This window comes from Saccopteryx bilineata, chromosome X (genome assembly GCF_036850765.1).
Source record: "Saccopteryx bilineata isolate mSacBil1 chromosome X, mSacBil1_pri_phased_curated, whole genome shotgun sequence".
NCBI classification, from domain to species: Eukaryota; Metazoa; Chordata; class Mammalia; order Chiroptera; family Emballonuridae; genus Saccopteryx; species Saccopteryx bilineata.
The window spans coordinates 24,407,636-24,421,016 of record NC_089502.1 but is presented as its reverse complement, the minus strand read 5'-3'; the positions used below and the strand labels follow the sequence as shown (position 1 = coordinate 24,421,016).

Here is a 13,381-nt window from a genome sequence, read left to right as displayed (position 1 = left end):
GGCCTCTGTCCCAGGCGCTAGAGTGGCTCTGGTTGGGGCAGAGCGACGCCCCGGAGGGGCAGAGCATCGCCCCTGGTGGGCAGAGCATCACCCCTGGTGGGCGTGCCGGGTGGATCCCGGTCGGGCACATGCGGGAGTCTGTCTGACTGTCTCTCCTCATTTCCAGCTTCAGTTTATTTTATAAAATATAAAAAAAAGAAACCTATTTTATTTGCAAAAAAAATGCACGCCTCAAGGCAAGAACTACCAGAGAGGAAAGATTCAGAGAAATGCACCTAAAAAATAAAAATATAATGGCAAAAAATAAACTATGCTTGAAAACACCAACTGCTGCTATCTTTTTCGTAGCAGAACAACTTCCTCATAACTAGTGTGTAGATTTTACTTTTCAATAAAGAAAAACCTTAGTAAAGGAGGCAGTCAACTGGCAGGCAAAAGGATGCTTCTAGGCTGAATGGCCCTTATAACCAAACTGGTCCAAAGATAAAATACTAAGTACACTCAAGATACTGTAGTTAAAGAGGTTAAATGTCCCATAATCTGATCAAGAATAAAAGCATTTGCCTTGGGGTTTTAATTATTTTTATTACTTTGCTTTTAATGTTTCTCTGGTCACTTGACAAGCAACGAAGAGAACACGCGAGCCTAAAGGGGCAGAGGCTCTCACCTGCACTTCTCCATTCCCAGTCAAATCCAGAACCTTAGACCAAGGGTGACTAATGAAGGTGCGAGGGGCTATGGTGAAGTGGGCTCTGATTCTGGGTAAGAAGGAAAGATTAGAGTATAAGCCAAAAAGATTCTGGACCACCAAACCCAAAACCAGGAAGAACTATTTTTATTTTCCAAAATTAAACTCAAGTAAGCCAGCTCCATGACTAAGTTTTAGCCAGCACTTTTGATTTAGATCAGGAATCAGCATGACTCAAATCCATTAAGTTTTTAAATAAAGTTTTCCTAGAAAACAGACATAGGCATTTATGTATATATTGTCTATGACTGCTTTGACACTACAATGGCAGAGTTGTGTAACTGCAACAAAAATCACATGACCAGCCCTGGCTGGATGGCTTGGTTGGTTAGAGCAGCATCCCAAAACACAGAGGCTGCCAGTTCAATCCCCAGTCAGGGCCCATAAAGGAACAGATTGATGTTCCTGTCTCCCTTTCTCTCCCCCTTCCTCTCTTACTAAAATAAATAAATTTTAAAAAGAAAACTACATGACCTACAAAACAAAACAAAAACTTATTTACTAGCTCACCCTTTACAGAAACATTTTGCTGACCACTAATTTTGAAGAATAAAAAGAATGCCTAGCTATCGCTTTTTTTTTAAGACATTCAGAAGAATAGAGTGCTTATTATAGCTTAGGACTCAGTGGCCAGCAAACCGCAGCTCGCGAGCCACATGCGGCCCCTTGGCCCCTTGAGTGCAGCTCAAAGGCCAGCTTTGGAGTACCCTGATTAAGTTCATAACAATGTACCTACCTATATAGTTTAAGTTTAAAAAAATTGGCTCTCAACAGAAATTTCAATCGTTGCACTGTTCATATTTGGCTCTCTTGACTAATGAGTTTGCCAACCAATGGTAGGTCAACAATCAAGAGTCTATCTCTAATATCCTTTCTTCTAATTTCTGAAACAGGCTTTCTGCCATCTTGATACAAGGATGATCTGTATAAGTTCTATGGCTTCACAGCTCAAGAGCCTAAACTAATCACTACCAGTTCCTACTTAATAGGTTTTTCAAATTTAGTGTCAGACTTGAGATTACAACCACCATGAAGACTCATAATGGTTTTACTTCTGTGCCTACTCATGTAGTAAATAGCCCCAGACTCTCTGACATGGTATAAACATTACTTTTATATTTAGGATATAAACATTTTGATGAACCAGAATCATTTAGGGCAGTGGTTCCCAACCCCCGGGCCGCGGACCAGTATGGGTCCATGGGCCATTTGGTAACAGTCCACAGAGAAAGAATAAATAACTTACATTATTTCCATTTTATTTATATTTAAGTCTGAACAATGTTTTATTTTTAAAAAATGACCAGATTCCCTCTGTTATATCTAAGACTCACTCTTGACGCTTGTCTCGTAAGTTCAACAATTATATTTAAAAATACCACAGTTTTTACGTCGGTTGCATAATTTTATTTTGTGCATTTATCCATCCCACCCTAAAGGCTGCTGGTCCATGAAAATATTTTCTGACATTAAACCGGTCCGTGGCCCAAAAAAGGTTGGGGGCCACTGATTTAGGGAGCAAACGACTATCTTTTTATTACAAGATGATAAGTAAGGATTTCTCCTGATCTGACCATGTGCCCTGAAATGTACTGTATTTTTTGTTCCATAAGACACACCTGACCATAAGATATACCTAGGGTTTTAAGGAGGAAAATAAGAAAAAAAATATTCTAAACCAAATGGTGTGTTAAAATATTTAATAAAATACCGTATTTTCACTCCATAAGACGCACAGGCATTTCCTTCTCCACTTTTTTTGGGGGAAAAGTGTGTCCTATGGAGCAAAAAATATGGTAACTGTATCTAAAATGCATTCCTCCCAAACTAATACCTATTCTGCCAATGGCTGGCAAAAGAGATTACACCTGCAATAGATTTGTACAAGGTATTATCTGTCTAAATTGTTCCTAAAGAGAAAACAATGAGAATAAACACGGGGAAACATTTTTAAAATGCCATGAAAAGCAGAATGTTCAGTGAACCACTCTGGCCAGATGAGAAGGCCTGCATGGAATCCATACTGAGGGAATCTAATAAATTCTAACAGTCACTGGAATTAAAATTCTTAACCTCAATTTTCATATCAATGAAAAAGTCCTTTCTTAGAGAACAGGGAAGATGAGGGAGTCAAAATGCAGGCAGAAACAATGAGCCAGGAAAATGAACCTTCTAAAATCCTCCATGTCAGGGAAAGGAGGCTAAGAATCAACAAAAACTCTACCAGAAAGGGAGAAAGATTCATTTATTTTTCAACAAATATTTATTCAGCATCTATGGAGCAGACACTGAGGTTAGAGATATAAACAAAAGACAAAAACCCTTGTCCTCATAGAGCTTACATTCCAGTGGGGCTCAGGAATGAATCCATTGCTTACTATCTGGTGTTAAGTGACCAGAAGAAAAGTAGTAAATGACAGGAAGCGTTGAGAGGGGTGTCCAGGGAAGACTACCCTGACATGGCAAGATTTAAGCACTTCTGGACTAGCATGCTTCATAGTACAATTGGTGGATGAGATGGGAGGTTTAGCCCCATTAATTAAATTGTTTAAACTCATGGAATATCCATGTGTGTCATGAGCTTGCAGTTGTGATTGTCACATTGTTCTGCAAAGACAGTAACATAACCTATTCTTTATAAGGGCAAAGTTCAAGAAATAAAAGTAGTATACATTTTCCCAGTTAGGTAAAGAGCACACGTTCAAGAAAATTAAGTCTTTGAAATTTTCCCAAAACAACTAAGGACTAAAAAAGTATAAACTCACAAGGACAAAAAATAGGAGAAACAAGGACAGAAAAGATATATTGACAAATAGGAAAAAACCTCAGGAGCCTACACTGGACAGAATTTTTATTTTTATGTGGGAATACCATCCTAAGAAAGTACACAGCAGGCCTGACCAGGTGGTGGTGCAGTGGATAGAGCATCGGACTGTGACACAGAGGACCCAGGTTTGAAATCTCAGGGTCATCGGCTTGAGCGTGGGTTCACCAGCTTGAGCACGGGGGTACTGGCTTGAATGTGGGATCACAGACTTGACCCCATGGTAACTGGCTTAAGCCCAAAGGTCGCTGACTTGAAGCCCAAGGTTGCTGGCTTGAGCAAGGAGTCATTTGTCTGCTGTAGCCCCTCAGTCAAGGCACATATGAGAAAGCAATCCATGAACAACTAAGGAGTGCAATGAAGAACTGATGCTTCTCATCTCTCTCCCTTCCTATCTATCTGTCCCTATCTGTCCCTCTCACTCACACACACACACACACACACAAAGAAAAGAAAGTGCATGGCAGGATATAATAAAAAAAAAGCTATAAGTTATAGCAAAGCAGTACAGACAAGCACCTCAAGCTAGATCAAAATACTGCAGGAAATAATGTAGCACCAACCCTGGAAAGAACAGAAAGGAAACTTTACAGCAATTTTTTTTAATGGGTCACTGTCACACAAGTATGCAAGTCTTACCCACAGGGCTGCCAGTCTTGCTGTCAAATTGACACAAGAAAGAAGTAGCAAAAAGAGTAAATCAGCTGTCAGAACTAGACTTACTCCAAAGAAAAGAGTTAATTTAAATTAAAAGTGTCTTACCTTACATACCTGCTGATCACCAAAAGCCAAAGCTGGGTCCCTACACATAGCATTGGAGGAAGGGGTAAGGACTGGGATACCTCTTTTCTCTTTCTGAGTCATACATAAATTTCAAAACCAGAGAAAGAACTCAGAAGATGAGCATATGCACCCCCTAAATATAGCCAGTGAAGCAGGGAATATAAATTCTCTGACAGGTCTCAAAGCCTAAGACATCTAGGAGTTGCAAAATCTTCCTAAAACAGCACACAACCTAAAAAATAATGGAAAAATTCTTTCCAATCCAGAAAATCAGAATCAGCCTATTTTTCTACCATTAGAGGTCAATTATTTCTTCCAAATGCTCAATGCAAATAAAAAGAACAAATTCTATTTACAAGGGAGGGAGAATAACACTTTCCTATCTGTTACACTTTTACAGCACCTGCTGCACTTACTTTAACAGATTGATGGAAACATAAAATAAGGTGTATATGAAAGTCCCTTGTAAAAGTATTTTTTAAATCAAGTTCAAAAGAACTCAACATCAAATTCACACCAAAGATTTTATTATAGTTTCACATTAGCTTATTTTCTTCCCTCTTTAAGATTGAGAATACTTAAAAATTAAGAATAGAAATACTAGGGAGAGCAAAAAATAATACAAACACCACAAGCAACAGTGACAAAGATTTTCTCATAAATATCATCCTAAATTTAATTATTGCTGATAAAATCTTAAAAATACAAGCTGGACATTTCTCTCATTTTTAACTAAAGAAAAAAAGAAAAAGAAAAAGCCTACATAGAACGTACTCACTTCTTCTTTATGGATAGTCTCCACAGATAAAAATCTTATCTTAGTAACACATACTATATATAGATATATGTCTTACCTATTAAAGATTTGATATTTTCTAAAATTAAATCACTAGTAATATTTCCCGATAAATCTTGCCCCAATTCAGCAATCAGCTTGGCGTAACCTTCATTCTCTTCTCTTAACAAATTGAATTTTTGTTGTTTATAACTGAAATTAGATAAACATCATAAAGAGAACAAAATTAATTTCAATTAACAAGCTTGTGTAAGAGTAATGTATTGTTATTCCATTTTCTTATCCCTCATATTAGCAACATAAGAATAGTTATTAAAAGTTTACCTCTTTATCTTTCCTGATAGAAAATTACTATAATTCATAAGAGGTGCTAATTACACAAAGAAAACCAGTAACACAAGGAAAGGATATTGCTAATCCCAAAGAACAATAAACAACACCACTATTTCCATCACTGACTAAGAATATATGCTAGGAACAGTGGTTTTCAACCTTTACACACGTGTGGGCCAGTGAAAATAGAATTATTCAGGGACCACTAAGGTAGAAATCACCCTGAGCATAAGCAAATTCCACTCAGATCATTGGGTCTGTATCTTCCTTCATACAACAACAGGGTGGTTAACTCTTTCACAGACCAGCAGGACAACAAAGTTTCTGGTGGACTGGTCTGCAGACCGGCAGTTGAAAAACACTACCTTAGAGTACACCTATAAATTTTAAATATTTTATTGGTAATAAATAAAAGAACTGAATATTATTTTAACTTCTAATATGAAAACAATTAACATTGGTTTCACACAGATAATGTTCACTGCTGACTCAATCACAGGCTACTTTTAGAAGAAAAAGAGACAAAACAAATGCTAACAGCAGCAAAATCTTCAAAATGCCTTTTAGAAACTTCTAGCATTCAAAATGAGAACTATGTAAAACACATACTCAGATACTTTATCTGCAACATAAAAACACATGTACTTACAAGAGTTTTGTCTTGATTTTAACCGACTTTTGATTGAATTGCTGTGATTGTTTGATAAGCCCTAATGATTCCAATGTTTCTGGATCCAGACGTTCCTTTAGAACTGTGTCTGAAACTAAATACTGTATTTAAAAATATTAAAGTTCATTTATTACTTAGCACTTCAACTACGCATCCACAATTTAAATATACTCAAAATAATTAAAAATAATTAAATCACATTAAAGATATCAACTTAAAATTTATAAAAAAAATTAGAACTTCAACAAAAATGATGACTATCCAAATATTGAAAAATACAACATACAGATTTTTAAAAAGCTAAGAAAATACATACATGCTGTCCATAGCCTACAAAAGAACTACATATGAAATTCTAATTGAGTCTGTCCATACAAATAGCCAACAGATATATGAAAAGATGCTCATCTTTACTAGCTATTAAGAGAAATGAAAATCAAAACTACAATGAGATACCACCTCACACCTGTTAGATTAGCTATTATCAACAAGACAGGTAATAACAACTGTTGGAGAGGATATGGAGAAAAAGGAACCCTCATTCACTGCTGGTGGGAATGTAAAGTAGTATAACCATTATGGAAGAAAGTATGGTGGTTCCTCAAAAAATTAAGAATAGAACTACCATATGACCCAGCAATCCTTCTATTGGGTATATACCCCCAAAACTCGAAAACATTAGTACATAAAGACACATGCAGCCCCATGTTGATTGCAGCATTGTTCCCAGTGGCCAAGACATGGACACAACCAAAATGTCCCTCAATAGAGGATTGGGTAAAGAAGAAGTGGTACATATATACTATGGAATAGTACTCAGCCATAATAAATGATGACATATCAACATAGAGCTCCATGTTTCATAGGACACACTCAAGCTCACTCCATGCTCCCTGGAGCTTCAACACAAGGGAATGCCCTTTTTTTTTTTTCCTACTTTCTTTTTTTGTTGTTGTTGTTGTTGTATTTTTTTCTTTTATTTATTTATTTTTTGTATTTTTCTGAGGATGGAAATGGGGAGGCAGTTGGGCAGACTCCCGCATGCACCTGACTGGGATCCACCTGGCATGCCTACCAGAGGGGAATGCTATGCCCATCTGGGGTGTAGCTCTGTTACAACCAGAGCCATTCTAGCAACTGGGGCAAAGGCCATGGGGCCATCCTTAGTGCCTGGGGTGGCTTTGCTCTGGTGGAGCCTTGGCTGTGGGAGGGGAAGTGAGAGATGGAGAGAAGGGAGGGGAGGGAGAGGGGGAGGGGTTAAGAGGTAGATGGGCGCTTCTCCTGTGTGCTCTAGCCAAGAATCGAACCCGGGAATCCTGCACACCAGGCCAATGACTCCTACGGGTCTATCATATCATGCTTTTTACTTAAAAAAAAAAAAAATTTACATTTCTTTTGAAGGCTGATGAACAGGAGACACCAAATCTTTTCGCCTGCAAACTACTACCTTCTTTATTAGATCTAGCTAATAACACTGTTTTGTCTTTTTCCAAATAGCTCCAGATATATGGAAAAGATTTATATAGTGGATGGGGATCCTCAAACCCCTCAGTGAGATCTTCTGAGCACGGCTTTTAAGATACCTAGAGGCAGAAAAAGCCCAATAAAGATCAGGGGAACGACCAGCTTTTAGAATACACGCTTAAAGGCTCCAACACCCCAAAGGGGTCTCATAGGATGCCATCTGGGTCCTGCTTCAATAGTGGAAAGGAAGGTCATGAGCTAAAGCCTGCCAGGCTTACATGCCTCTGCTGTGAGGAAACAGGGACACTGGAAGGTAGGCTTCCCCCTCACTCCTCTAAGGGAGGGTTCAGTCTCTTCCAGCCCTGCTCCAACCACCTATGACCTAACCTTGCCCAGAAAGCTGGGGTTTGCCACTGAAGGCTGAAGGGGCCCCGGGCCGTCGGCCCCATCTATCAATACAACACTGTGGATGAGCCTAGGGTATTTCTTCCAAGAAGCAGGTAAACTGATCTCATTTGCACAAGGGCCACTTAACTATGTCTTGCCTGAATAGGCAGGTTTTTTATTCTTCCCTCAAAGATCTCTGTTGTAGGTGTTGATAGTCCTATTTTCTGCTGCTTTGCTTAGTATATAGTGTTTCCTTTATCCCTCCTACCTCAATGCCCCACTCATATTTCAGGCTGGGACCTACTCCTAATTTAGAGCTCTCCTTCCCCCTTTTGCCAACTTGTATTATGAATTTACCTTTGCCACCCAGCTTAGTGTATCCCAAGGTTCTCTTTACCATGCCACAGTCGCAGAGCTCCAGGGAAAAGCAACCTGGTCTCAACTCTCCAGGTAGAGGAGAACAGAAGCCCCATATCCACGCATGCTACAAATGGCTTATCCAGTCTACCTGAATCATTACCAGCTAGAAGCAGCTGTCATTGGGACTTAGACATAAGCTGCAAAGTATAGAATGGTGACAACAATTCCAGTGCCATGCGGACTTTTCCTGTGTGGACTTTTCCTGGACTCCTGCTCTCTGTGACAGCTTCTAACAGACTGAACTGTGGTTGGGTTGCATTTCTCAGGGATTTGACATGGTGATGGGGCCAACTTGGACTTGGTGAACATGTTAAGGACAGTACTCTTTTATGGATTCTTGCTGTATTAGCCAAGAGTTTGCTTAAAGGCTTTTAATCACTGTAAAAAAATAGAAGACTGGATAAAGAAGATGGGGCACATATACACCATGGTATACTATTCAGCTAGAAGAAATGATGACATCAGATCACTTACAGCAGAATGGTGGAATCTTGATAACATTATGCGGAGTGAAATAAGCGAATCAGAAAAAAACAAGAACTGCAGGATTCCATACATTGGTGGGACATAAAAGTGAGACTAAGAGACATGGACAGGCCCTGGCGGGTTGGCTCAGCGGTAGAGCGTCGGCCTGGCATGCGGGGGACCCGGGTTCGATTCCCGGCCAGGGCACATAGGAGAAGCGCCCATTTCCTTCTCCACCCCCACCCCCTCCTTCCTCTCTGTCTCTCTCTTCCCCTCCCATAGCCAAGGCTCCATTGGAGCAAAGATGGCCCGGGCGCTGGGGATGGCTCCTTGGCCTCTGCCCCAGGCGCTGGAGTGGCTCTGGTCGTGGCAGAGCGACGCCCTGGAGGGGCAGAGCATCACCCCCTGGTGGGCAGAGCCTCGCCCCTGGTGGGCGTTCCGGGTGGATCCCGGTAGGGCGCATGTGGGAGTCTGTCTGACTGTCTCTCCCCATTTCCAGCTTCAGAAAAATAAAAATAAAAAAAAAAAAGAGACATGGACAGGAGTGTGGTGGTTATGGGGGGTGGGGGGAGGGAAGGAGGGAGAAGGGGAAGGGGAGGAGGAGGGGTACAAAAAGAACTGGATAGAGGGTGACGGAGGACGATCTCTCTTTTGGTGATGGGTATGCAGCAGAACTGAATGACAAGATAACCTGGAAATATTTTCTTTGAATATATGTACCCTGATTTATTGATGTCACCCCATTAAAATAAAATTTTATTTATAAAAAAAAGATAGCATATTAATATTCAAGTATCATAGAGTCCTCTGTTGAGATAGAAAACCAGTGTAAGGACATGAAATAATATTTTTTCCTCAGAATATTGAAGTAGGTTTGCAGGTGAAATATGTACATTTCAAGTGTTTTAATAAAGTGTGACATTCATTTCAAAGGCTGTCAGTAATATTATTTCAATTCATTATTTTCAGCTGTTAAACCATGCTATTAATAAGGCTTAACTCACAGGACAGTCACTTATAAATTAGTTTTTCACAGAAAAAAATTTTTGTACTATTCACTCTAAAATATACTATCAGGCAAGGAGTGGGCATTGAGCAAAACTAAAAAAAAAAAAAGTTTTTGTGTGCTATGATTTATGTTGTAATAGTTTAGGAGGCAGTTAAAATAATAACCTCTTCTATTGTCAATAGAAATTTAAAAGTGACATTTGTGACTTTAAGTTTCACTTTCTAACTTGTACATTTTTAGAGAAGTGTATGCCAAGATCCATAAGCATCTGCTCATGATTTCTTAAGTGTAAATAAAAGACACAGAAACAAAAATGAAAAAAAAAAAAAAGAAATGATGACATAGTATCATTTACGACAACATGGATGGACCTTGATAACATTATACTGAGTGAAATAATTGGAAAAAACTAAGAACAGTATGATTTTATACACAGGTGGGACATAAAATTGAGATTCATGAACATAGATAAAAGTGAAGTGGTTACCAGGAGGAAGAGGATGGATATAAGGGGGGGGGGGAGGAAAGGAGTCAAGAGGGACAAATATAAGGTGACAGAAAATGATCTGACTTTGGGTGATGGGTATATAACATAATCAGCAGTTCAAATGCTATGGAAATGTTTACCTGAAACCTATGTACTCTTATTGATCAATGTCACCCTGTTAATTTTCTAAATAAAATTTTTAAAAAAACATTGAGTCTGTCAACTGAATTTTCTTTAAGATAATACAGCACTTAAGCCTTCCTTGGTTTCTACTGTTTAGGTAAAATAATTATAGTACACAAAGATAGAGCCAGTCTTCCAGATCTGAGTAATGGCATTTCTCCCTGCTTCTTTCTGGATTTATGAACATAAAACAGTTTACTAAACAACGGTAGTAATAAGTTCTACAATTTATTGTTTTTAAACTACGTCCATTTTTTTTCTCCTTGCCTAATACTTTATGAAAATTGATCAGTTTAAAAGTTGTCCACATCATTTCTACTCACTTGATAGATGCTTAACTTTCACTCGGTTAGAAACTTACTAGGTCAGAAACGTCACCAAGGGTTTTATATGAATAAATAGTTTAAGTGACATGGCAGCTAACTGTTTCATAGACATAACTAACATGTCTAATTTTACAAAGCATTCCATTTCAAAACCCAAACCACACCTTATAATGAATATTCAATTGAATGTCAATATCTTTCTCCATCAACATGATTAACTGTGATTATAACTGTCCAATGTAAAATTTATTAGAAAGGAGGTGCATTTTTGACAACTTACCAAACATGCTAATACCAATTGTGTAAAATAGTCTCTCTTGCTTTTTTCTTCTAAACAATTTGTCTCAATATCTACAATGATAAAGGCAAAAAAAAATGAAAGTTTGATTGATTTTTCCAGACTCTCTCCAGCACTATAATAAGATACTTATTTTCTTTAAAACTTATTTTATACTTGTTTCATTAAAGCTTATTTTAAAATGCTTCATTCTGAATTTGGGGGGAAAGTTAAAACTATGGTAAGTATGAGCTGTCCTTCCTATGCACATGAATGCTTAGCTTTAATTTCTTCTGATCCTAGAAACTGACCCTGTGACCAATGGCAAATCCATAAAATGGTCGCTTACACAGGAACTATGTGCTATGGCATTGGAAGCAACAAAGTTTCAGAAAAAATCCCGTTTTCAGAAATGGAAATATTCAAGCAAAAACTTTTATAATATATTTTATTTAACGTTAAAGATCCAAAATATTTCAGCAATGTTTAAATGACCACATGTTACATATGCTAAAGAAAATATTCCTTCCTTAGGTGGAAAGTTGAACGGGGTGAAAACAAAGATCTCTTCTTAAGCTAAAGATGCTATTACTCCTAAAGATTAAATCTTTGACCTTGGCTACCTTGATACCATGTACCTTGTTCCAACCAAGCTACCTTGCAACTGACTCTATGAAAAGAGTATTTAAAAATATTTAACATCTTATTTTTAATTACAAGTCTACTTAGCGAACAAAAATTTATTCAAGATTTTTGTTCTCTTTCCACTGAAATATTTTTAAAAACTGAGATCTCCTTGAGTTTCAGTAAATTACCCAGAAAATTTATCAATTTTCTGATCTGAAGTATAAAGGAAATAAAACAGCTCTAAATTCCAAGCATCAAACATTTCAACCAGGATTGGCAAGATTACAAGGTCAATCTCAGGATCATTGTTTTAGTTAATTACATACTATTATCCTATTTTTAAAGTGAACTCACAATTTAGAATGTGCTATAGAAAGAGGCACCAACTTTAGTGATATAATAAACTGTCCTCTAAGGGCTCTAGGGTCTCCCCAAACAGATGTCCTACCCCTAATTGGCTTCATCTTACCTTCTACTGCCATCCTGAGAATCAAAATCAAAAGGAATTTATCATCTAACACAGCCACATTTTCCTGGCCCTTCTCCACTTTCCGTTTTTGGACAGTGTCATTGCCCAATATTTTGGCCACTGCATCTAAGCACATCAGCTCAAGTTGTACTAAAGACATTTCAGGTGTAATTTATGCAATGTGAATTGCAGTACAACTCAATCCCTCAGTAAGACTTGTAATCCATAGGTCTTTTCTCCACCCTCCCTTCCAGGAACTCCTAGTTGTCTCCCCGTTATCTGATCTTCCGGTCCCTTCTCAGCCTAGAACAGTGTTGGTCAACCTGGCCCCTACCACCCACTAGTGGGCGTTCCAGCTTTCATGGTGGGCAGTAACAGAGCAACCAAAGTATAAATAAAGATAGATTTAACTCTAGTAAGTTTTTTTATAAAGATTTATTCTACCAAACTTAGCAAAAATCCAACATAAAGTACTTGGTAATTATTATTATATGCTTTAACTAGCTGTAACTCTGCCTTATAAATTTTATAAAGTAAAGTTACTTCCCTAGTTTATAAATCACCATTCCCGTGGAACCCATGGGCAGTTAGAAAATTTTACTACTAACAGAGATACAAAAGTGGGCAGTAGGTATAAAAAGGTTGACTACCCCTAGCCTAGAACTTTGAGGATACTGATAGTGAGAGGTCAGGACTAAACTGGGCCCATTTTTTTTAACCAACATCTATCTACTATCCAAAGGCCCCTAAGTCCCTAAAATCTAATCCCAAGGTTCCTAAGAGCAGAGCACCTGGGTAGCCGGTTCAGCCTCTTCAAGTCTGCTATCCTCTTAGCCATGTGACCTGATTTAAGATACCACACTTTGGGTCCTGATCATGTTAAGGAATACTTAATAGGACCTCAGTAAATTTCTTAGTAGAGCTATCTCTTTAATGTCCCCTGTGGTTTTACTAAAAACCCCTCAGCCATTTCCAACTCTTAAATCCTAGTAGCACCAACCAGAGCTCACCGCAAAAGGTTACATTAGACTCCCCCCCGACCCCGTTTCAAGTTAGTTACTAGAGATCTCAGGCCCCCTCAATCTTACATGATTAGTCTTATAAAAAGTTTAT

General features: G+C 38.3%; 1 protein-coding gene across 11 annotated transcripts in view; it reads right to left on the bottom strand.

Annotated features, from left to right (window-relative positions):
• THOC2 (THO complex subunit 2) overlaps positions 1-13,381 on the bottom strand; it is a 155,520-nt gene that overhangs the window by 104,742 nt on the left and 37,397 nt on the right. For all 11 annotated transcript variants that reach the window (XM_066248608.1, XM_066248603.1, XM_066248605.1 and 8 more), the window contains exons 5-7: positions 11,176-11,246; positions 6,134-6,255; positions 5,210-5,343 (exon numbers count right to left, since the gene is read on the bottom strand). In XM_066248608.1, the coding sequence (XP_066104705.1) occupies positions 5,210-5,343; positions 6,134-6,255; positions 11,176-11,246 (327 nt within the window). The remainder of the gene's footprint in view (positions 1-5,209; positions 5,344-6,133; positions 6,256-11,175; positions 11,247-13,381) is intronic.